At 39.6% G+C, this 26,002-nt stretch overlaps 1 protein-coding gene across 6 annotated transcripts in view; it reads left to right on the top strand.

Moving 5' to 3' along the window:
• THRB (thyroid hormone receptor beta) overlaps positions 1 to 26,002 on the top strand; it is a 399,316-nt gene that overhangs the window by 336,782 nt on the left and 36,532 nt on the right. Inside the window, exon 1 of one of the 6 annotated variants that reach the window (XM_012551367.3) lies at positions 14,895 to 16,178. The exons of the other annotated variants lie outside the window; for them this stretch is intronic. Within the exon in view, the coding sequence (XP_012406821.1) occupies positions 15,851 to 16,178 (328 nt within the window). The 5' untranslated portion in view covers positions 14,895 to 15,850. Of the gene's footprint in view, positions 1 to 14,894; positions 16,179 to 26,002 lie in introns of those variants that run through there. 6 annotated transcript variants of the gene reach the window in all.

Genomic DNA, 26,002 nt, shown 5'->3' with positions numbered 1-26,002 from the left:
GCAATGAAGAGAAAGGGCATTCCAGGCATGAGAAAGTAATGAGAAAGACACAGAGAGAGACAGAGAGACAGACAGACAGAGAGAGACAGACAGACAGACAGGCAGAGAGACAGAGAGAGAGATAGACAGAGAGACAGAGGCAGACAGACAGAGACAGAGACAGACAGAGAGACAAAGACACAGAGAGACAGAGAGAGAGAGAGAGAGAGAGAGAGAGAGAGAGAGTGAGTGAGTGCGTTATTGGTTCAAACAGGAGAAATACCTTTATTAAGATCCATACACTCAGAATACCACCAGAGGTGTGTGTTCACCTTACTTAAAGCCAAATTATGAAACCTAGTGTCATTTGGGTTAGAATATAGCATATGGGCTAAAAAGCAGATTCAGCTGGATGGCAAGAAGTCTAAGACTTTAATGTAGATCAGATGGGAAAAGGGGAAGGTCATTCAGTACACAACTAAAGAAGCAATACTTTCTCCAGAATACACAAAAAGACAATTATTTAAACCTCTGTTTGCTTTCCTGAGGAAGAGCTTTTTATAATAAGCTTAAGATACCACCTAAAGGTCAAACCTGCGGAAATCACAGAAACTGTTGCCCTTTAAATGAAAAGGGAGGAAAAAGTCCAAATACTCTTGGCTAAAAAAGAAGGATGAATTGAAAATTGTATGTTTCCCCTTCTATTCCATTTCCACGGACCTAGAAAAGGAGCCAAATGAAAATGTCTTGCTAACATTTAGATTTCAACAGTGATATTAATTTTTTCAGGAGTTTTCAATTGAGTTGGTTTCCAAGGAAACCTATGTCTGTGGTGGGATGAATTTAATTTGTTGAGACTATTGCTAAAATTCCAGGACATGATAGATGGAGTTCTGGTGGTCTAAGGTGGTTTCTTGTCTAATGTTTTAGTTATGGATGGGACATTTCTACCATTTCCTAAATTCCCTTTGAGATAATCGTTCAGGGTGTTTTTTTACTCAAAACAATTCAACTCAGTTCTATTCCAAATTCAGTTGCTTCAATTCAATTTGATTCAATAAGCTTACTAAGTGGCAGGCACTGACCTAGGTGCTGAGGATGCAAAGACAAACCAGAAAGAGAGAAGGAAGGAAGGAAGGAAGGAAGGAAGGAAGGAAGGAAGGAAGGAAGGAAGGAAGGAAGGAAGGAAGGAAGGAAGGAAAAGAGAAGGAAGGAAGGAAGGAAAAGAGAAGGAAGGAAAGGAATGAAAGAGGGAATGAAGAAGGGAAAGAAGGAAAGGAGAGAGGGAGGAAGAAATGGAGGAAAGAAAGAAGGAAGAGAAGAAGGAATGGAGGGAAGGAGAAAGGGAGGGGTCAGAGAGAGAGAGAGAGAGAGAGAGAGAGAGAGATGAGCTTACATTCTACTAAAAGAGTACAATATTTTATACAGCTATTTTCCTAGAAATCTTTTTGATATTTGAAATAAGGTAGAATAAAACCGACTACCATGAACTTTGGATACCAAGATGCCAAATTCAATTGAATATTTGCTTCTAGATCCCAGTTTCAGACCTTTCAGATCTAATTTCATGTTCCAGCCTTTGACGAACCCTCCATTCTGATTGCACTGGAGCAGAAACTCCATATCTCTTTTCCATTTTTTTCCTCAGTACTAGGCACAAAGTAAGCACGTACATGCTTTTCTTGTACAGAACATCCCATCATTCATCCCCATACATTTGCTCAGACCCCCAGGTCTAAAACATTCTCCCTTCTTATCTGCAACCCTTAGAAACTCCTAACTTCTTTGAGATATTCCTTTTCCATAAGAATTTTCCCGATCCCCTCTGTTTTTAACACTCTCCTTCTCAAAATCACGTTGCAGGAATGTTTTCTCATGTGAGCATCCATCGTACAGCCCCAGTAGAATGTAAATCCCTTGAGGGCAGAGACTCCTCGTTGATGGCCCCAGTGTCTGCCACGTAAGAGACATTTAACACACGGTCACTTATTGTGCTTTATGTTGTCAGGAGTCCCAGGTCCTGGGAATCTCCCATCTCAGTTAATAAAGCCCAGCTGTTTGAGCTTCTGGAGTTTGATTATATTTAAAGGAAGTTAGGCGTTCTGAGAGGCAGAGGTGAGAGGGAGTGATTCCAGATACTGCAAAGGCATGGAGGTGGGATGTGAAGTGCTGAAATTGGGAACAGCCAGTTGGAATTAAAATGGAAAAGATGGGCTAGCGGCACACTGTGAAGGGCTTTAAATGTCAAGCTGAAGAATTTGTCCTCGAGGTAACTGGGAGCCATGGACAGTCATGGGGCCATAGACTTAGACTGAAGAGATCTTAGAGGCCACTAGTCCAATCCCCTCATTGAGGGATGAGAAACCTGAAGCACAGAGTCCCAGTGCCTTACCCAAGTTCCCAGAGCTGGTCAGTGTTTGATTTGGAGTTTAAACCCAGGCTTCCTAACTCTAAATTTTGTGTTTTACTTACCCCTCCATTCTGTGTCCTTGAGAAAGGGAGGATTATGACCAGCCCTGTGCCTTGAGAAGATGATTTTGGCCACTCTGAGGGACGGGCAAGAAAAAAGAAGAAACTAAGAAACTAGGAGTCTAGTCAGGAGGATGTTAGCATAATCCAGACAAGAGATGATAATGGCCTGGATTAGTGAACACCCAGATTGGTGGAGAGCAGGAAACATTACAACCCACAAGAGTTGAACCAAAACCTTCAAAGACTCAGATGTTTTCTATCAAGTGTTCTAGTGCAGGTTAGAAGTGAAATTTAATTTAATGTTTTCTGGAAGCTCCACAGGACTATAACTGTGTTATGAAATATTTGCTCCTAATTTATTAAAAACACTGAAAGTTAGTTTGGGTGTGTGATGGAGAAAAGACAAGAATTCACTTAGGGCATTAATGGTCCAAATCATGTTTTGTTAGCATTGCTTTTTCAATTAGCAAATAATCTTGTTACTGAGATGATGGTAGTGGTGATGATGATAAAGAAGAAGAAGAAAGAAGGAGGAGGAGGAGGAGGAGGAGGAGTCAGATGTCCTTCAGTTAAATTCAACAAACATGTATTGAGTGCTTTGCCATAAATAGAAAGATAAAGTGTCTATTGAGTGCTTATTGTGTGCCAGGCTTTGTGCTAAGCTCAAGTTTAGAAAAACAAGAAAGCAAAATAGCCACTGGCCTCTTTGAACTTATAACCTAAAAGGAAGTTAAAAGAGGAAGGGAGGAGATGTGCAAAGCATCATAGGGTGGGGCAGATTGGACAAATTTGGGGCAGAAAAATAAGGCCAAAGATGCCCTATCAGGACTCAGGAACAGAGTCTAGGGGGCTGATGGGAAGGAGAAGTAAATGGTGGACCTGGTAGGGATGGCATGAGCTATGAGAGATGAATGACCCAAAGCTGGAGTAATGGTTGCTAATAATGGTGAGGAGGTGGAGATCTGAGTGGAGGCGGCATGGCATGGAGTGGTCCAGCAAGAAAGCAACAAATCTGCCTCTGTCCATAAGAAGCTGACATTCTGCCTGAGTCTACAACGTGAACACAGATAAATAAGCACAAGGTGCTGTGTGGAGGAAGAAGGGGACAGGAAACACCTTGTGTACATTTATGGAGTCTAGTGATGGTATATCCATGTGTAGAATATGTCTCAGGCCACTTCAGCTGGGATGGAGAGAATGGGAGGGGAACTAGTATAGAATAAGAATGGAAAGATAGATGGGGGCCATATTATGGAAGGCCCAGAACTCCAGCTTCTCCTTATCTGGGAGAGGGAGCCAGTGATGAATCTTGAGCAGAGAGGTGCCATGATCAGGCCTTCCCTTTAAGAGTAGCAATTTGGCAACTAGATTGAAGAAGGAAGAGCCTCAGAATTTAGTTGGGCGGCCAATAAAATAGTGCCGGTGGGAGAGGAGGAAGACCAGAAACAGGATAGTCTAAAAATGAGTGGAGAGAAGGAGATGGATCCAAGAGACATCAAGGAGATAACCTGGTCAACCAGAGCAATTTATTGGGCACAGCCGTGCAGTTCAGTAATGCTGCTTTATGAGTCATCACCATCTCTTGTACTTATAAAGCTTTATTTTGACCTGGCTCCCAAGCCCTTTCTGACTGTTAACTAGTTTACAAGGAGCACACACAAGCACCATATGTCTAAATCCCTTGCCCATGGTCTTATGAAATCTCAGTGGGAGCCGGGAACAGTCGAGGAGGGAGGCTGTGGGCTCCCTGGCTATGGCTGTAGACATTAAGTAACGTTCCCAGGCTCCGTTGGAAATGGCATATGCAAAAGGGTCCTTAAAATAGCACAAATGTCTTACAAGTCTATCAGTGAAGTTCAGGTGTAGCAACTTAAATCATCTCGAAACAATGAGTCATGTTCACAAATGGAAGCAGGAGGATTCTGGGGTTGGGGCCGGAAATCAACCAGCGTACTATTGAAGAGTTAATGTTCAGTAATCACAAGAGAGGATGGCTGGGAATAAAGAAACACCGAGCAAGGAGCAGTCTGTCTTCTTAAGAGAATCTTAAGCACATAATTCCCCACTCGCCCACCTTCCCCCACCCCCACCATGCTTGAGATTCCTAAGTGGGGGACAGCTCAACGGGGACGGGCCACGAAGCCAACAGGAGTCCCCCCAAGCCGCAGCTCTCCTCAAGCCAAGCGCCATCTGTGAGCTGGAGCACGCGAAGAGGAACCGTCCTTCATAGCCCTACCACGGGGAATCAGCGGATTGCACTGTTCAGGACACCCACGAATGGCAAGGGAGATTTGCTGTAATCAATGGCCCGATGGCCAGATGTAGCTCCCCTTTCAATCATTCATGTAGCAAACATTTCTCAGATCGTAATACAGAAAGCAAGCAAATCTGAATGTCACTGAATGTACAGTAACCACAATTCTGCTTCTGCTTTGTGACATGGACACTGGATTTGAGAGAACTCATTGCTGCTATATAACACAGATGATTTTCCTGCCCTACTTCCCTTTCTTTCTTTTCTTCTTTCTTTCTTTCCTCCTTTCCTTCTCTTCCTTTTTTCCATTCTTCCTTCCTTCTTTCCTTTTCTCCTCTTTCTTTTTATCTCCTTCGCTTCTTTATTTCTTTCTTGCTGTTCCATGCAACAAATTTTTATAAAGAGCACTCTCCTAGGCTCTGAGAACAGAAAAATCACAATCTAAACCCCTCATTCCCTCTCTTCCTTTTTTTCCTTCTTTCTTCTCCCTTCTCTTTTTTCCTTCTTTCCAAGATGATAGCATTGTAGTTCTGATGAGAGGAAGGGACTCAGGAGTCATTTGAGCTAAACTCTTCATTTTACAAGTGTAATTGTTATACAAGTCAGGGTTTTTTGGATTCCTGGTTAGTCCATCTGGTGATTTGGAAGGGACCAAAGCAGAGGAACTCTGGACACAATTCAAGGAACAATTCAATTGACTGACTTCTAAGGTTCCTTCTCCAACAAGTCGCACTCCAGGGGCCTACACAAACCATTTCAAATGGCTCTTCCTTTTTCTGGGGAGCCTTCCCTTCTCCTGGAGGTTTTCTGTTTCTATTTCCACTGACCTGGGCACAGGCTAAAGCTTTGAGCTTCTCTCCTGTCTGGCTGGCTTTTCACCCAACAGGCCACTCACACATTTGCCCAGAGCGGGAAATGTGAAACCCTGGAAAGATCCCAACCTAGAAATCAGACAATTGGGGTGAGAGGCCAAATTCTGTCACTTAGGAGCTGTGGGATCTGGGCCAAGTGACTCAGCCTCTCAGAGGTGCTATCTCAGGTCCGCTATTGGTAAAATCAGGAATCAGAACAAGCCTAGGAGTGGTGTGAGAAAAGAGTTTATAAACTTTCAGGGAAAGAGACAAAGAATCTAACCACATGTATGAATATGTGTGTTTATTTATATACATACGTGTAGATTTGGTCTGTTACTATGATGCCATTGGTTTAAAGAACTGCCTTTACCAAAGCTCATTGGCAGCTATTTGGTAATTTAGAGTCAAAGATTTGTCTGGAGCTCTGAGTAGCTGCAACTTGCTCAGCCATACACATCAGCACTTGAACTCAGGTCTTAGTGTATGTGTATATGTGTGTGTGTGTGTGTGTGTATACATATATATATTCATGTATTGTAATCAGTATATTATGTAGGCAGTATGGTATATAAAATATTTTCATAGACACATTATAGATAATAGATGGACAGACAGATATGTTGTACGAGTTGTCTATGTTTACATATACAGTAGATTTCTCCTCTGTAAAATAAGGAATAATAACTCCATCTATCTCACAAAGCTGTTGTGATAATCTGAGGTAATGTACAGAAAGAACTTTGCTAATAAATTTCAAGTTCCATCAATTTTCAAAAATTAATTATTTAAATTTTTAACATCCTTTTCTTTTTGAATTTTGAGTGTTCCAAATTCTCTCCCTCCCTCCCACACCCACTGAGAAGTCAAGCAATATGATATCAATTAGACATGTGAAATCATGCAAAACATTCCCATACTAGCCATGTTTCAAAAAAAAACAAAAATAAATAAATAAACAAAGTGAGAAAACTACACTTTAATTTATATTCAGAATTGTTCAGTTCTTTCTCTGGAGGTAGATTGCATTTTTTCATCATGAGTTCTTAGAATTATCTTGGATCAGAGTAGCCAAGTCTCTCGCAGTTGATTATCATATAAAATTGTTATTTCTGGGCACAGTGTTCTCCTGGTTCTTCTCACTTCAATTTGCATCAGTTCATATAGGTCTTGCCATGTTTGTTTTTTTTTTTTCCTGAAACCATCCCACTTCATCATTTTAATAGCACAATAATGCTCCATCACAATCATATACCACAACTTGTTCAGCCATTCCCCAATTGTTGGGCATCCCCTCACTTTCCAATTCTTTGCTACCACAAAAGATCTGATAGATAGATAGATAGAATTGTATACATATGGGTCCTTTTCTTTTTTCTTTTATGTCTTTGAGATACAGTCCCAGTAGAATTATTGATGGGTTTTTATAGCTCTTTGGCATAGTTCCAAGTTGTTTTCCAGAATGGTTAGACTACTTCACAACACTACTAATAATTCATTAGTGTACCTGTTTTTCCTTCATCCTTTCTATCCCTTTTACTCCTATCCCTTAATGATAAGTGTGAGATGCTACCTCACAGTTGTTTTAATTTGCATTTCTCTAATCAATAGTGCTTAAGAACAGAGCTTCTAAAACTTTTTCTATTTGCAAACTCTTTTCCCTGAAAATGTTTTACATGATCCTGGGTATAAAGAAATATGAGAGTATACAAATCAAACATTTACTGATACTAAATAATAATTTCATGATACATTCAATTATGAATGTGTCACATTCATGGTAGTATGTTGTCATAACTCATAGTTTGAGAAGCTGGAATTTAGAACATTTTTTCATACTATTATAGATAGCTTTAATTTCTTCTGAAAACTTTCTTCTCAGGGGCCATTTATCAATTGGAGCTCTAACTTTATAAATGTGACAGTTCCATACTCAGTATATACTTTGAAAAATTAGGTCTTTATCTGAGAAATTTGCTGTAAAAAATGATAGTACTTCATTGTCTCTGGTACCTTTTGGCAAAATGTAGCTTCCTAGACTATCTCTTTTAGTTAGGTCTACTTTGGCTTTAGCTTTGGCTGACATCATAATTGCTACTTCTGACTTTTTTACTTGAATTAAAGCACACTAGATTCTGCTCTAACTTTGTATATATCTTTCTGTTTCAAGTGTATCTCATAAACATCATATTGTGGAATTCTAGTTTCTAATCTGGTCCACTATATGCTTCCATTTTATGGTTGAATTCATCCCATTCACATTCACAATTATGATTACTAACAGTATGTTTTTCCCCCATCCTATTCTCATTCTCTGTGTCTCTGTCTCTCTCTGTGTGTTTCTCTCTGTGTCTCTGTCTCTATGTTTTTCTCTCTCTCTCTTTCTTGCTCCTTTCCTGTCTCTCTCTCCTTGTCTCTCTCTCTCTTGTCTCTTTCTCTATTTCTTTCTCTGTCTGTCTCTCCTCTTCCTCCTCCTCCCCTTCTGCTCCTCTCTCTTCTCTCCTCTCTTCTCCTCTCTGCTCTCTTCTCAAAGTCTTGTTTTGCTTTGAACCACTGCCTACCTTAATCCATCCTCCTCTTTGTCATTTTTCCCTTTCTCTTATTCCATTTCCCTCCTGTTTTCCTTTGGAGTAACTTACATTTCTATACACAGCTGTGTGTTTATGTATGTATAGGTACATGTAAGCAGATAAAAAGATAACTGTATGTACGTGTATGTATATGTATGTATTCTTCTTTCTTTGAACCAATTCGAGTGAGAGTACAATTCAAGCACTGCCTTCCACTATCTCCCATTTCCCCTTCCATTGTAAAAGCTCTTCCTTGTATGCCTCTTTTATATGAGAAAATTTTCTCTACTCCACCTCTCCCTTCGCTCTTCTTCTAGTATATCCCTGTTTCTCCCTCCTTTTTTTTTTTTTTTTTGGAGATCATTCCAACATAATTGATTCATACCCATGCCCTTTGTCTATGTAACCTCCTTTTAACTGCCCTAAAATTCTTAGGAGTTATAAGTATCATCTTTCCATAAGAATGTAAACAGTTTAACTTTATTGAATCTCTTATGACTACTCTTTCATGTTTATCTTTTTATGCTTCTCTCGAGTCTTCTGTTTAAATGTCAGATTTTCTACTCCGCTCTGGTCTTTTCTTCAAGAAATGTTTGTATGTCCTCTGATTCATTCATGTGTGTGTGTGTGTGCATATATGCACATATGTGTATATATGTATGTACACATACATGCGTGCATATATTTCCTCTGAAGGATTGTACTCTATTTTGCTGTGCAGATAATTCTTGGTTGGAATGCTGTCTTCTTTTGAAATATCCTATTCCAAGCCCTTTGTTCCTTTCACGTGGAAGCCACTAAATCTTGTGTCATCCTGGCTGTGACTCCACAATATTCACATTATGTCTTTCTGACTGTTTGAGGTGTTCTTATTCTGTGACCGGGGAGCTCTGGAAATGGGTCTAAGATTCCTGGGAGCTTTCACTTGGGGATCTTTTTCAGGAGATGATTAGGGACTCTTTCAGTCTTTATTTTGCCCTCTGGATGAATGCTCCAGAAGTTGCTATTGCAGTGATGGGAGTGGCCACCGCTGTGTGTGTGGGCTCCACACAGGCCTCCACCCTCGGGTCAGTCTTCTGCCAACCTCTTAAGTTTTCTTAGGCTGGAAAAATATCTTACCCCGAATTTTTGTTGGCTCGGCCACGCCAAAATTTGATTTGAGGTGTTGTTTTTTAAAGTTGTTTGGAGGGGAATGTTGGGAAAGTTCAGCTAGGTGAATGCCCCTGATCTGCCATTCTGACTCCATCTCTTTAGAGTGCCATCTAAATATGAATGTTATATATTTTAACATATTTAACATGTATGGGACTACCTGCCAACTAGGGGAGGGGGTGGGGGGAAGGAGGGGATAATTTGAAACAGAAAGTTTTGCAAGGATCAATGTTGAAAAATTATCCAGTATATGTTCTGTAAATAAAAAGCTTTAATAAAAAAAAATTTAAAAACAAATAAATATGAATGTTATTATGGGAGCCCCTCAGGTCAATCTAGAATCCTGGCAAAATTGACCAGCCCGTAGTTAGGTACACTGGGATCCATCTTATAGAAGGACAAAAGGCTCCCTGAGTCTCTGTTTTGTCCCAGACTAGTTCATTACCTTACTATCTCCCCTGATTTTTTAGGAGTGAGAAAAGATAACCAGGTCCATTCCTTGTGAACATAGACTACATCACTGCAGACAAAGGACGGATAACACTGCTTCCTCCGTGCGACTGCAAACTTTGCTCTCCTCCACGTTAATAGAGTGCCCTTAGCATTCTGCTCAGCCATAATGCAAATTCTTTCCCACTGGTCAGAGGGGAATCGGTTGAGAAAATAAAAAGATGAATTGAATCCATTACTGTCTAGACCCCACCATGTCCCAAAGGGCCCCCCAGAGCAGCTACCACCGTGCATCTCAATCTTCCTGCCAATGCCTTTCCCCAAATCTTCCCTTCTACAGAGGATGCTGAGCACCCTCCTTTTGGAGGGAATCCAGAGCCCCTACTGCACTCTGTAACTCAGACTCATTATTACCATTTCAAGGGTGGTAGAATGGATTTTTTTCTCCTATCCTGGGCAGGGATTCACCAGTTACACTCTTTCCTGGAAGGCAGCAGAATCATTTTGCCTTATCATCTTTCCTGCTGTGGCTTCCTAAGGACCCCTATATATCTCCTCTTATTAGAGGGATCATCTTCCTTTTCTATCTGTGTTTCCAGTGCATAGCGGTATTTTGTACTGTTTGAACAATGATTCATTCAGTCATTCACTTAGGCATTCATTCATCCAGGCAGCCAAATGGCCTGATGGATAGAGCCTTGAGTTTGGAATCAGGAAGATGAGTTCAAATCTAAGGCACAATCATTTAATCCCATTTGACCTCACTTCTGTAAGTGAGGTCATCTCATCTGTAAAAAGGGAACAATAATAATAATAATAATAGCACCTCCCTCCCAGGATTGTTTCAAGGATCTAATGAAGTAATCATTGTAAAGTGCTTAGCACAGTGCCCGGCCCAGAGTAAGTGCCACAAAATGGTAGCTCTTATGACTACACTCTGGCCTCTCAGCCCTTGCCATCTGTCCTGAAAAGATACTCTCCAGAACCCTCCCCATCACCATCTGCCATTACTATTGGTACCATTGCCAATGCACACATCTGCCTTCCTGCTCCCTGCCAATGAGCACCAAACCTTGTGTCTGAACCCTCCTTGATGTAACATGTCCCCAGTTAGAAGGTAAGCTCCTTGAGAATGGAAATTGTCTCACTTCTCGGTATGAATCCCCAATACTCAGTATAGCTTAAGTGCTTTACAGATGCTTTTCCATCCATCCATTCTTTTTTTTTTCTCCTTAAATCTAAAATCCTAAAACCTAAAAATCTCCTTAAATCTAAAAATCCCTTTACGAAGAGTTTCCAGGAAATGGCTTCCTTCTAGACCCATGATTCTCTTGGCTCCTGATCCTGTGAGCTCCTTTCTCTACTAAGGGACCCTCAGGAGTGCAGGAGCCCTGCAAAAACCCACAGTCGGCCATTCCTCCCACTGACATGAGGAAGGTGAGAAAGGGCCGTCGCTCACTCCAGTCTCTGTAGATCCTCCAGATGGACAGTGAGGGGGTTCTAGAATAGCAAGGGAAGCAGCCCCAGATCCCACTCTAGAGCTGTCCATGGCCAGTTTATTTTTCAGAAGGTAGAGAAAACACACACTTCATAGCAGGTGCTTTCTGCCGCCCCAACATGCTGATCCCAACCTTACTTGATGCACATTTTTACAAGCAGAATTACTGGCATGTTACTCCCTGCTCGGCTGCCCTCTCTGATTCAGCACAGTCGACACCGGGCGGCCACTCTTTCCCCTGTCAATGTGGTCTTGCCCAATCCATCCAGCTCTTTTCGCTTTATCAGATTTTTTTCTCTTTGACAGCTGGACAGCTCTGAAATCATTCCTTTAGTTTTAATGAGGGAGCTTTTTAGAAAAAAGATAGATAGTACACTGGAGTATGTGTGGTAAACTCCCAAGTTCAAATCTAGCCTTAGTCCCTTGCTAACTGTGTGACTCTGGGCAAATAACTTTATTTTCTGTCAGCCTCAGTTTCCTCATCTGTAAATTGGGGGTAATAATAGCATCTACTTTCCCAGGGTTGTTGTGGGAATGAAGTGAAATAACCAAGGTGTTTCTATAAATGCCTCCAAAAAGGAAAGGGAAATATTATAAGTTGGACTACTAACCATGGAGAAGAGGAGGTTGTGGGAGAAGAGTGGGATGGCTCAGGAAGACAATAAATATTTGTAAGAAAATTAAAGGGCAATGGTCAGTGGTCAGCAGGAAGGAGTTATGGGACCCACAGAGCAGTTCTACCATACATCTTAATCTTCCTGTCGATGTCTTTTTCCTGAACCCTTCCTCCTCCAGATGGTATCACTCCCTCATGGAGGGAATCCATAGTCCCTAGTCCACTCTGACCCTCAGGCCCATTCCTGTCATCCAAATAGTTTTTAAGACAATCTTTAAGACAAATGTAACTATTGGGGGTGGGGAGTCCTCTGGGCATTGCATTGCCATTGCTGGGGAGGTAAATATGGGAAAAATGAAAGGAAGATCAAGGCAAGACCAAGAAGGGCTCCTGGGCAAGAAGCCCTTCTAATCAATCACTTAACCTAAGTATTTTGTGCTCACCACCTTGCTTGTTTCAATTGTGTCTAGGCTTCGGGGGCTTTTAGCACCCTCTAAATTTTGGCACCCTGGGAAAAAGTTCTAATCACCCTACCCTAGTTATGCTTCTCTGATCCTGGAAGACATAGACAAAGTTGGTGGACTGAATATACTTTACATCTGTATTTTAATCCAGAGCTATTTGTAGGAACCAGATTTTCCAAAATCCTGTAGGGTAATAAGTGAGGTGATAGGTTTTGCTTCTTTTTAAGAAAGAGTAATAAATGTTTAGTTCTGTAAACCCTAAACTCCACATCAGAAATAGAGGCCATGTTTTTGCTTCTCTGAAGTCCTTCTATCTGTGGGGATTTTTATTTTTGAGCAGACCTGCATTTTCTTCAGTATAGCAAGTTCTCAGTGAAGCTCCTTCTGGTTATATAGGTTATATATATTATATAATATATACTTATTAGAGTATATTAGAGTGTACTTATTAGAGAAGCATTTTGCTCTATAAAATATAGTATTAAAGAGTTTCTTGAGGGTATCAAGAAACTTGCTCAGGATCACTAGATAAATGAGTCAGAGAAGGATTTGAGCACAAATTTCTTGAGCACAGAGTCAGAAAAATTGGAGTTTAAAACTGTTCCTAGACATGTCCTTTAGTAACCTTCAGCCTCAGTTTTCTCATCCATAAAATGGGAACAATAGGAGCCATGTCACAGGAGTATTGTGAGGATCTATTACTTTAATATAAAGCACTTGAAGACTTGAAATGTTATAGAAATCTTTGCCACTCTTACGATTATATCACATATGAATAATAATTTTGCTAAATTAAAGGTTTTCTTCCACTTATTTAATATAATAGGCCATATTACGCTTCCAATTAAACTTGTTTGAGCACTCTACATAGAAAGCTAAATTATACTAAGCTAAAAGGAGCAAAAAAAGAGGGACACTCTCATTTTCCCACTTATATACGTATGAATATCTTTACTGAATTCAGAAAGAAAGAGAAGAGGTCAGTCCCGGGTTGTAGAATATTATCCTTTCTATTACCATGCCAAGGACATATTTCAAACTCAGTATGAATCCAGAACCAAATTTGTGCTTAGTTGTAACGGTAAGTTTATGTATTTATTGGAAGTTAAGTATACTCCCTCGGTAGGAACTACAGGGTTGATTTGGAAGGAAATGAACAAGTATTTATGAAATGGTCACTGTGTGCCAGGAACTGCGCTAAATCATTTAGAAATGTCACATTTGAGCCTCACAACAACCCTGGAGGTAGATTCTGCTATGATCCTCATTCTACACTTGAGGAAACTGAGGCACACAAGGGTTAAGTGATTTGTTCAAGATCATAATTAGTGTCTGAGGTGGGATCTGAACTCAGAACTTCCTGATTCCAGGAGGTGGGGTTTACATTCACTGAAAGATAAAAACATATTGGGAAAGAAGGGTGGTTCAAATAGCTTTAAAAACCATCCTAATCAGAGACTTCTAAGGAATTAATAATGGTTTATGCTCAAACACACAGTATTGAGTCTTGGGGCTTTTCAGATTACCTAGTTTTAAAAAAAAAAAAAAAACATTTCCTACCCATTATTTTGTGATTTCTCACGTGAAAGTTTTCTAACTAAGAACTAGAGATACAATTCTGAAACATGGCTTTTTATTCAGAAGCGTTTATAGATCTTATTTTTAAGAAAAAAAAATGTAATTGTTCCTTTGGAATAAAAAAATAAAAATAATGGTCGTGGCTTTCGTTAATATTGCTAAGCAGTAAAAAGTAAGAAAGTCCTTGGATTTTTGCCTCCACAAAAATTGGATATTATGCCAGGAAAAGCACTGGGTAAAATTAGCTGCATCCAACATGAAATACTTAGCCAAAAAGATTCTTCCTTGCCACTTGTGCTTGCCAGAAAGGAAAACAGCTTATTGAAAGGTTAATCTAAGTATTAGTTTTGGTCAATTTGAGATAAATAAAGGAGATGGGATAAAAAAAAAAGCATAAGGTCTATAGCACTTTTATTCCTAGAGTTTTCAAAAAATAAGCACTACTTTTAATATAATGTTTTGACATTTTCAGCAAGAAGAAAACTTTAATTAAATGTTTACTTGTATGTATGATTAAAAATACTCTTGTAAGGACTTCTGGTTTCTTTTAAGGATAACAAAAAAAAAAAAAAAAGACAGCAGAAAAAATGAATACCAAGTAGAATTAAGTATTGGAGTTCTTAAGACCTGAGTTCAAATCCAGCCTCAGATACTGACAGTGTGACCCTGGGCAAGCCGCTCAACCTCTACTTACCTCAGTTGTTTTTTCTATAATTTATAGAAAAAGATGAGAATAATAGTAACAGCACCTACCTTACAAGTTGTCATAAAAATCAACTATGATAATAATTGTAAAGTGCTTAGGCACATAATAGGTACTTTATACATGCTTCTTAACTTCATTGAGATGATCCCCAACCCATATAGTATTAAATATTCATGGACTTGGGTAGGATGATTATGAGTACATAACCCCAGAAACCAACAGTTCGATCACCAACAAAAATTCTCAGAAAAATCCATCAGTGTTTTTGCTAAACACACACACACACACACACACACACACACACACACACACACACACAACTCAATCAAGAGTTGACTACTGTTCATTTCAACAATATGAGTCTTGTAAAGGTTGTATATAAATAATCTTCCATTAGAAAGTAAAAACTAACCGATTTGGAAAATTACCAAGTTTTAGCCCATAAAAGTTTCTCACAAATATCCCTAAAGTTTATTAAAATCTTTTTTTTTTTTAACATATTTTAAAAGCTAGAGAGAAACATGTGCCAGTGACTGGTTCCTGCGGATAATTCTGTAAAAGAAAATCAATAATTCTAGCAACAGATTAAGACACTAAAATCTGTTTTTAAAAATCACCCTAGATTAATGGAGGGGTCATCCACCCAGCACTATTAAATGTTCAATGAGTTAATGCTAATAAACAAGCTTATTGATTTCAGGATTTTCTGTCCGTCCCCCAGGGGAGCTCCTCCTAGACTACGGCACATTTAAGTTGTCAGCTAAAGTGATAGAATCACCTCTTTGTGTAGCAATCATTTTCTAATCATATTGAAAGGGGCTGGAATGATTTATAAAATGAATCCTGCTCGTGATGGTCTAATAAGACGGCTTGTCTGGCCGTCACTTCTTTATCTGATGTTGGGAGGTGGGGGAGGTCAGCCCTACCTGTCTGCCATCTTCCCGAGGAATTAGCTACAGTCACAGATTAAGACCTTTGATGGTCATAAAGCTGCCTCTCGATATATTTGAATGGCAGGGGAGTTTACCAGCCTACCCAATATAAATAGGACGTTAGCACATCAAGTGCTACTACTCAAAAGTGAAGCAGGCTGTGACTTTGTTGGTCCTGTTTATTCATCTTTCCTCTCCCTGCCGTTCGATGTGTATGTATGCGTCTGGGTGTGTATGCACAGCCGTGTGTATGCCCCAGATGGTGTGCACGCATACCGCTTGTGTGTGTGTGTATGTAAAGTAGAAACGCAGGGGACAGAATCACAAAATGAACTTCTGTGTGCAGGAAATATACGAGGTCTACCCTGGGGCTGCAAGCACGGGCTATATGCAGTGTCCGGGCTCTTGCACCTATGTCGAAGATAGTCAGAATTACGGCAGCTGTGATGCTCAGGCCGGGCACAGTAACAACATATATATGGAACAGGCCTGGGCAGTGAATCAGCCGTATACCTGTAGTTACCCTGGAAACATGTTTAAAAGCGAGTACTCTGACATGGACATGGCCCTGAAGCCGTACAGCCAACCTGAATATTTCACTGAAGAAAAACCTACTTTCCCTCAGGTGCAGTCACCAGCGTACTCTCAGAAAAAAGGTAGGGACAATTTTACTTCTATTTTTCTCCCGTTAGTCTCCGTGCCTGTGATTGTTTTTCCCTAGAAGTTGCTGCAACCGCTTCCTCACACATAATCTTTGAATTTGAAGCCCGTCTGTTCCAAATTGAAAACAGCGGTAAGAGAGGTTGCTGGGTGATTGAAAGGTCTCGGAGATCAACAAAGATTTCCGAGTACTTTTTTATTCGTACGGGGGAAGCTTTAATTAGGATGGCTCTCTGCATCGGATTTTTGTGCGTGTGTTAAGTTAGCCAAACGTTAACCAGAAAGCTTCAGGTGAAAAGAGGGTGGAGAAGAAACTGAAAAGTTTTTCCTTTCTGAGATGGATGTGGTCAGCAGTTTCCTTTCCTCAGGTACGATGGAAAAATCCTCTTGACATTTCATGGGAAATATACGCATTTGCTAACTAGCTGACAGGATCTGTCTTGGGCAGTGTAATGGTGAATGTATGTTAAAATACTTGGCTAATTTCTCTGGTTTTACACTCCTTGCCTAGCCTGGAAAGAATGCCATGTCCTCTCATTTCAATCCAGGTGTAATAAGAATTACAACCTCCTGCTGCAAAGTCTCACCTTTCAAAAACCATCCCTGACACGGTCTGGATATCCAAGCAGGTGACATGTCACTTCCTCACTTGGGTCGATAGAGCATTCCCTATAGAATCCCAGACACAGAATGTTCCTTGCATAAGTATGATCAGCATAGCACTCAGTGGAAATCTGGAATACAGCGTAGGACTCCGGACATGCTTGAAACCTTCAGTAGCTTTGAGAGAAATGCTTGCTGTCTGCATCTGTGGGACTTGAGAGCCTGCTGAGCAGACAGAGATACCTAATTTGCAGTGATATGGTCCAACGTTATGGTGTATCTGTAGGACTTAGGAGCCTGTTGAGCAGAGATGCCTAATTTACAATGATATGGTTGGATTTAGAAATTACTGAATGGAAATTAACTGAAAAGAGATTGAATGAGGCTCACAGAGTTCAAAAGGAAATATCATTGGCAATGTTTCAAATGGTTCCATAATTAAAAAAAAAAAAAAAAACTATTCATTTAGTTCTAACAGATTAGGAATCAATCCTGTTTCTGTTTCCCCTGAGGGTAAATGATAATATTTGCTGACATGATGGTAAATTCTAGTTGTGGATAAAGGAAAGGTGGGAAATTATATTATGATGAAGAAATATGTAAAAGTTTATCTTTTTCCCCAATCGTTGGGGGATTGCCCTCCTACTGAGTCCCAGAGGTTTTTATTTTTCTCATTTTCAAAGCAAGAGATGGGATGCCCTAATGAATTTCAAAATTGCAAATTTCCCATTGGGTTGGGATGTGTGCCCTGTTTCTTAAGAAACTCAATTTTTAAAATGAGGACTAAGCATCAGGGCTCTATGCATGAATATATGCATTATGCAACTTTGGGGGATGGTGTCCTAGGATCCCAAATAACCGATGTCTCTATTGGTCTCCTTTTAACTTGTTGGAGCATTCAGATATGGCTGGGGGTTAATTAATTGCAGAACTTTCCTGACATTTTCCCCACCGATTGGCTGTTTTCACCCGGAACCTCCACGGAGCCCCAGTGGAGGGATCCCTAACAAAAGGGACCTGCTTTGGGCATTGATGCCTTGAGCGTTAATATGATTCATGAAATGGGGAAACAAAGCAGCATTCTATGCATCTATGGATGTAATTTTTAAAAGCCCTGTCCCTCGAAAGGCCACTGGCCTCCCTTTCCCTTTGCCCTCCCCGCCAATCTCACTCAACGAGGCAGGTGATTGGCTTTAAACATGTCAGTATTTGTGGCAGCCACTTTTTAAGCAGATCTTAGTAAAATGAACCAATCTGTTAACTGTCTCCCAAGAACAAAAGGTTAGACCCAGCATGTCTGTCTATATTGATCCAATATTGTTGTTGAGTGGAGTGGTTCTTTCTGTCAGTGAATCCTCAATGGTGTCTCATTAAGACAACATTAATACTTTAAGCAGGTGTCCTTTTGAAGGGGCTTTATTGTTCCATTTGGGCTTTCTTTGATTCCCAATAAATCATAATTACTTCGTCTGTGTGCATTGTGTTGAGCACCATTCTATATTCCTCAGTAACACAGCTGTCAAAACTTTTTCTTCTCCCTCTTCTCTTGTCTTTCCCTTTGAATTTATCTCATTTCTTAGTCTTTGAATACAGTTTTGACTCCTTTAAGTATATTGAGAAAAGCTGAAGTTTAGAAGAGAATCTGTCCCATTTATCAATTCTCTGATGGAGAATAGAAGGTTTTTAGTATTGGGATTTTTTTTAAAGCTTTAATTAAAAAAAAAAAAAAACCTCAGCACAAAGGCTTAATGAAAAGAATAATCCTAAACAAGAAATTTAAAAAAACCTTTTTGTCCTCCAATGGAGCTTGGCATCTTAAATCAAACCTAGCAATTAGAGGACATTAAAATCAGTAATTAGCTCTGGCTTTCCATCACAGACTTTCCTAAGGGACAATATAACATGGAAGAACTGAAATTTTGAAGGCAAACTTAAGGGAATTGGACAATCAAGGTGTGGTCTCTTCTCATTTGTACTCATGAAATAGACATAGCTAGAAGATGACAAAACCTTTGGCCTGATTCTCTTACCAGAAAGTCCAATTCTGTGCAGAAATTCGGGACCCACCAGGATTTGGCTACTTCAGAGAGGCCTTGCCAGTCAAACACTCACTTGATTTTAAACAGAATTCTTCCTTAGAGGTGTTTTGCCTATCCCTTTCCTTACAACTCTCCTTCATACAGTGAATTCATTTCAGTTTTCCATGCCCTTAAATCCTATAGGGATTAGATTTCCCAACAGTTGCTAAAACATTTGTATCGAAATTTATTTTCTTATTCAGAGAACTCAAGAAGTCTCAATTCTTTTCCCCCCTTCCCACTTTAAATCCCAACTCTTAAACCATGATCAAGAAGGATCTTTTAGAGATTTTTTTTGTAAATGTTCTTACTTTGGGGGATAATTTTGAGATGTGCAAAAAGAAAAGTGAAAAACATATAATAATATGTTTGTTGGGTTGTAGTGGGACAAACACACAAGCTCTACAGCTGGTGAAAGACCTACAAAAGCATATAATGAATTCATCTTAGGAACTCATCATCTCCACTGAAGAATTGTCAGCCTAATGGGTATAACTGCATAAACATTAGAAATGGAAATTAAATGGCAAATCAGGTATTGTTTGAACTGACTTAAATGCAGGAGATCCAATCTCAAAGGAGACTTCTTGCAAGGACATCTAAGTAACACTTTTCAAACTAGCTGAAGGATTGCTTTAGGTGAAAGCCCAGTGAACTGTTGAGTATTGAAATGCAGATCTCGAGTTTTGAAAATATAATACTAAGTAGTTCCTGCGGTGGCAGATTTTGTTTTTACTATGTCTGTACTCTGCTTGCTGCACTCTGAATTCTATTTCAAGTTGGGCATTACCACGTGGAATCCATTAAGAGACAAGGCCATTATAGAAAAATGCTAAAGTGTTTTCCTTAAATACGGAACACATTTGTCTTTCTCGAGGTTAAATGAGAATGCCTCTTAGTGCCAAGAAGTGGATTGTACCCACACTAAACCTAACAGCAGACAATGCCGGAGATCTCCTTTCAGACATTACCCATCTTTCTTATCAAGAACTCAGAGGGTCTTGTCCAAAAAAAAAAAAATGCATTCTCCCGAGATGGCAATGGATGTCTTAACCTCCTCCAAAACATCCAGTACCATTTTCCAAAATGGTTGCTGATGGTGAGCAACATGGCGGCAAAGCCCAAACACTGCCCTGGAAGGGTATTATTTAGTCTCTGAAGGAGTAGTTTGCTTCTACTGTCTCTAATTCTTCTCCTGTTCCCACCTCACCGGAGACTGGAGCAGCTTGTTTATAGCCAAGTAGAGCAGTTTGGGGACAAGGGCCCATCCTCCTTGACCTTTTGGTTGCTTTTCTTTTTTTTTTCCTTAATTTTTTGTTTTTCTTTGTTTTGTTTGTTTGTTTGGTTTTGTTTTGTTTTTCAGTTGCTTTTCAAAAAGCCAGTCACCCCTCTGCCCTCACCATCCTTTCTGGCATCATCTTTGCGTTATTCACATTTCTGTTTTTCCTGCTTTTCTAGTTACTTGTTCAATATCCATTTCATCAGTTCCTTATCTGGGCGCTTCTTACTAATTGCATTACTCCCACTTTTCTATCCCTGGCACTTTTCTTGTCTGATCTCGGGCTACAGTTGCTCCATTGGGAATCAGCTCGGTTCTTGACGCCCAAACTGATGCCCTCCCTTCATTCCACCTTTCGCTGCCTATGGATATTCTACCACAAAATACTACATTCACAGCCCAAAGATCTCAGGACAAATCCTGCTTCTTCTACTTATAGTATCTGACACATAATAAGTTCTTTAAAAAGATTTCTCACATGCTGTCTGAGTAAAGTCTTAGTCTAATCATTTCATCTACTACGTGAAACTTTTTTCCTGCTCTCCCCTGTTGTTGATACTTTCCCCTTATAATTACCCAATATTTATCCAATGTATATTTTTGTAGATGTGTATGCATGTGTGTATGTCTGTATATGTATATATTGGTTTCCCCAATAGAATATATGCTCATTGAGGTTGAGTTGTTTCATTTTGGGGTTTGTACGGTGCTTGGCTCCTAATAGACAATTAATAAATACTTTTTGATCAATTATTGATCCCCTCTTTATGCCCTCTCTTTTTATTTCTAATAAGAGGGTATGGATTCAAAGACCTATATACAGAGCTATAAATCTTGGGTGTTATGTCATGATAGCTGACATTTTTATTGAAGATGAAGATTTACAAAGCACTTTTTGCTCATTATCTGATTTGTTCCACACTAAACCCTTAGAAGGTGGTTTCTGCAGATCTTATCTTCATTTTAGAGATGAGGAAAATGAAACTCAGAGCATTTAGTCCATGACTGCCCAGACAAGAAATGTGAGAGAGGGACATGAGCCCAGAGCTCTCCTGGCTCCCATCCAATGCTCTCCTATGCCACAAGACTGCTACTAAGGTCCCAGTTCTAGTCCTTCCTTTCCCTAATTATAATGATCATGTAGCTAAACGGCTTTAAGCCCTCCCCATGGAATCTCTTGCCTCCAGCTTCTCAGCTCCTTTTTACATGGGAAACTCCATAAAATGACTCCTTCTCCTGTTTCTTCTCAAATGGCTTTGAAGCTGCCTAATAAATCAAGGACAAAAATCTTCCTACTTTGTTCTACCAGCCCTCATTGCCCAACTGAATTGCTTCTTCCTCTATTCTCCTCCTCCTTGCATTTTATAAAATCCTCAAGGGCAAAGACGGCTTCTTTTTTGTTGCTGTATCCCTGGCACCCAACACATAGGAGGTCCTTACTTAATGCTTGTTGATTAATTAATTGGTTCTCTAGGCTAAAGAGTCATCCACTGTTTGTTATCGTTGTTGTTTGCCCTTTGTTCTCAAAGAGAACCACGACATTAGGGAGGGGATGCCATGATTGCAAGTAAGTTGGATTTAAGTGAGGGGAGGCTGTGCAATCACCAGCTCATTCTCTCCTCCAGAGCCATGTGGGTCCAGTTGCAAGATATAGATCAGAATAACTAGAGATGGCCCCGGATGTACTCTCCCACTATTAATCTTGTATTCAAATGGACTACATGTTGTTCTGGTTCTTAGAACTATGCCATTAAAAATCTAGCTCAAAATCCTTCATCCTGGTGATCATCCTATTGGCTCTAGTTTATGGGACAAACCTTCCTGATAAAGGATTCGGGGGATTTTTTATTTTAATTTTGGAATTTTTAATTACATAGAACATTTCCCATTTGGGTTATGGGGTTGCTTCTTTAAGATCTATCAACTGGCAAGCATTTATTGAGTCCCTACTGTGGACCAGGCACTGGACTAAGCAAGGACAAAAATGAAACTGTCCGGCTATTTTTTCTAAATAGCAAACTCAGTTAAAAAAATAAGATTAGCTAAGTCAAGAAAACATTCAGAATTCATCTGTAGCCTCAAGGGGGACAGTGGGCAGGCCATAAATGCAGGAAAAAAGTTTCTTCTCCCCTTCTCCCCTCCAACAGCCAACACATGAAAAAGAGAAATGTACCTGATCGGGGTGATTGGAGGAAGCCCCGATTTACTGACCTGAGCCATACCCACCCCCAGGCACAGGAGAGTCCTTCTGCCCTTCCCTTGAAGTGTTTAGCCAGGAGCCAAAGACGGGGCCAGCTCCTCAGGAAGTGCCCCAGTCCAACAAATCAGAGGTTAACTTGTCTAGCATCCTATAATCAGTGAGCATCAGAGCAGAACTTGGACCCAGCTCCTCTCTACTTCAAAGTCTGTTCTCTAGCAATATATTATGCCTTGATGCGTGTCACGTGAAAGAACGTTCACAAGAGCATCAGAAACAATAGTGACCACAGTAATAAGAATTGTTATTATAATTAATATTTTATTAATTAATTATTGTAACAATTATAGCAAATAACAATTAATTAATAATTATAACAAATAATTAACTTTGAAACTGGAGTTTGCAAAGTGTTTTATCTACATGATGTCATTCAATCCTCACAACAACCCCATGAGGGTAAGTGCCATTGTATGGATGAGGGAACTAAGACAAAAAAAATAATAATAATTTGCCAAGGGTCGCACAGCAAGTTTAAGGCAGATTTTAAACTATCCAGCACCTGGCCTACTACCTAATGTATTGTAAATAGTTAATAATTGCTTATTCATTCATTTATTTATTTGTTCTTTCTACTATGCCATTCCAGTTGCCTCATATGCAGTGGTAGATCAGAAATTAGAGAAATCATTTCTAAAAGATTAGGATACTTTGGTAAATGATGAAATCTATAACTAAATAGAGATTCATTTTAGACACATGCTCCCCAAAAATGAATGAGGTAATAACCCATTTAGTCAACCCAAAGAGAAGAGATTCTGGCCAAATGAATACTAGTAATGGGGGCCTAGAACGGAACTCATCCTCCTAGCTCATTGTCCTGGGTGATAATTGCTAGAGGTCAATCAATCCCTGTGGACCAAACAGCCCTGGGGGACACCATGGTGGTATTTTGAGAGACTCTTGAATCCATAAGAATTTCAAGCATTGTGACTTTGTCATTGGGCATTTTCTCAAGTAACAAATGTAAATCCTATGACTCCTCTCAAGCCTGCATCTGTAAAATTTCTTGATGCTAATTTTTAAGGTTGAGTTGGAAACTCTGTAGAGCATAAAAACTGGGCCTGTGCTACCATTGTAAGGACCAATACACGTTCATTGGAATTAGAGGGATGGTACTGAGGAGAAACCCTCTACTGCTTGTTGAGTCGCTCTTTCTAAGTGATGACAGATGTCCCAGAGCCAGGGAGTTCCCTGAATTGTTTATCCTTTTGATGTTAGCTTCTCACTCTGCTACTCGAACCAATGCCCTGTTGACAACTGTGTGATTTCTGCAGAATATTTGAGAGAGAAGAGAAGGGGGGAGTAATAAGAAAAGAAACATGGTGGTAATTATCCCTCCTAGGCAAATGGGGTCTTACAGAGTCTCCCAGCTATGTTAAGATACCTCTAAGAATCCTTTTCATTCATTTTTTATGGAATATTAAGTCGGATTGTTTCACTGCTGATTATATGAACGCTCTATGCAAAGCACTCTGCTAGGCACGAGGGAGAAAAAAGACAAAAATAAAAATAAATTCTCCCCTCCAGGAACCCACATAGAATTGGAGAGCTAGAAGTCAACATATATTTTCTTTTTTAGGATAGGGAAGAGCAGTGAGGGACTAGGCATGTGATTTCATTTGGGTAGAAAAACTCCCAGCGAGTAAATTATCTTCACTAAAACCAAACAATTTCTGCTCTGCGGTGTGAGGCTCGATTTTAACTTGGGATCCGTTGACTTCCCACCGATAGATTTCATCATGGCCATGAACTTGGATAGGAAAAAAGTACCTTTTTGTGCTCACTAACCTCTAAGTGAAATGTAACATGAACTTTAATTGCCAATGTTTAAAATAATTAAGTTAAAATTAATTAGTTAAATTTAAAATTAAAAAGGAGTCTAAAAGTATCCTAAAAAGAGGTCTAAAAGGCTGATAGGCTCCTCCAAAACCTCCAAAAAACAGGTTAAGATCCTCTGCCCTAGAGAGATGCTCAGAACATTCAGAGTGGTAACAACAACAACAATAATATTGATAATTGGTTGCCATCCTTTCTCAAAGAGACCAAATAACATCACTATGTTGGGGTCAAGATACAGTGTCCAATTATGACTGATCAGACCAATACAAGTTCAGAAGGCTCTACTACTGATTAGGAACAACAAAAACAATAGTAATAATATTTATATAGTGTTTTAAGGTTTGCAGAACATTTTATAAATACTATCTCATTTTATCCTCACAATCCTGAGTAGTAGGTGCTGTTATTATTCCCATTTTACAGATGAGGAAACTGAGGCAGAAGTTAAGTGACTTGTCCAGCTACTAAATGCCTGAGATTAGATTTAAACTGAGGTCTTTCTTCCTTCTTCCAGCTCTAGCACCCGGTCCCCTTGGGCACAGGCTCTCTACCCAGTATTCCCTGCTGCCTCGCTATACAGAGTGGTCAGAAATAAGTTCTCAAAGGTGAAACTGTTTATAACTGGGGGGATCAGGAAAGGCTATGTAGAAGATAGGCCTGAGCTGTCTCCTAAGGTAGCTGGAAATCCCCCAAGGAATAGGTGAGGAGGAACAGTCTAGATGTTGGGAGAAGGAAAAACAAGTATTCTCCCTGATCTCCCCCCACAAAAAAAAAAAAAAATTAAGGAATGATGGAGCAAGACATAACAATTATGATGACTTTTCTGTAAATAAATATTTCAGAATTAATATTATAAGTAATTTGGAAAGTTAGGATCGGGTAAGAAACTGTCATCAGATGATTCTGTGGAAGATTCTGATCAAGAAATAGCTATTCATTGATTAGTCTACCAGGAAAGATAATAAGCATCTTAAATGTTTTGCGGCAGCATTACTTGTGACTTTTTTTAAAATGAAAGCTATCTAAAATGTCAAATAATAGAGGAATGAAAATAAATGGTCCTGTGTTAATATCTGCCATGTCTCAGCCATGATTCCTTCTTGTGTGTTGACATAAACTAATAACTGTATCCCTGAAGTTTTGCTTGGATTTGGAGTGGAAAGAAATCTTGGTTTGCAACCCAAGGACCTACATTCAAATTCTGGCTCTGCCCCTTGCTACCGTGTGACCCTGGACAACTTACATCCCCCTTTTTTAGGCCTCTGGAAAGATCCAGCATCTGCACCAGACCTGTAGGGGTCTATGGATAGATTAAGAAATTTGTGAACTTGGATGAGGAAAAAAATTACTTCTTAATAATTCATTTATATTTATGTATTATTTATTTATAATTGTTCTTATTTATCATATATTTATAATTATGTATCACATATTTATCATGGGTTTCTTTTGTAACGCTTTGTGTTTTGTTTGTATTTAGCAACAAAAACAATGCAATTCATTTTGTTTTATGTATTTAAAAACATTATTCTAAGGAGTCCAGGGGCTTCACCAGACTGCCCAAAGGATCTATAATGCAAAAAAAAAAAAAAAAAAAAAAAAATACAACAAAATAAATAGCCCCTGGGCTGTATGACCTGCAAGTGCAAGCTCAGAGTAGATGATGTCTGAATGTGTACCCTACATCCTTGATGTGGGAATCTGATCCCTGGAGGGAATCCACCCACGTTTTCTCCAGTTCTTGGTGCGCGGGTGGGATGC

Source organism: Sarcophilus harrisii, chromosome 5 (genome assembly GCF_902635505.1).
Source record: "Sarcophilus harrisii chromosome 5, mSarHar1.11, whole genome shotgun sequence".
Classification (NCBI taxonomy): Eukaryota; Metazoa; Chordata; class Mammalia; order Dasyuromorphia; family Dasyuridae; genus Sarcophilus; species Sarcophilus harrisii.
This window is presented reverse-complemented; position numbering and strand designations above follow the sequence as displayed.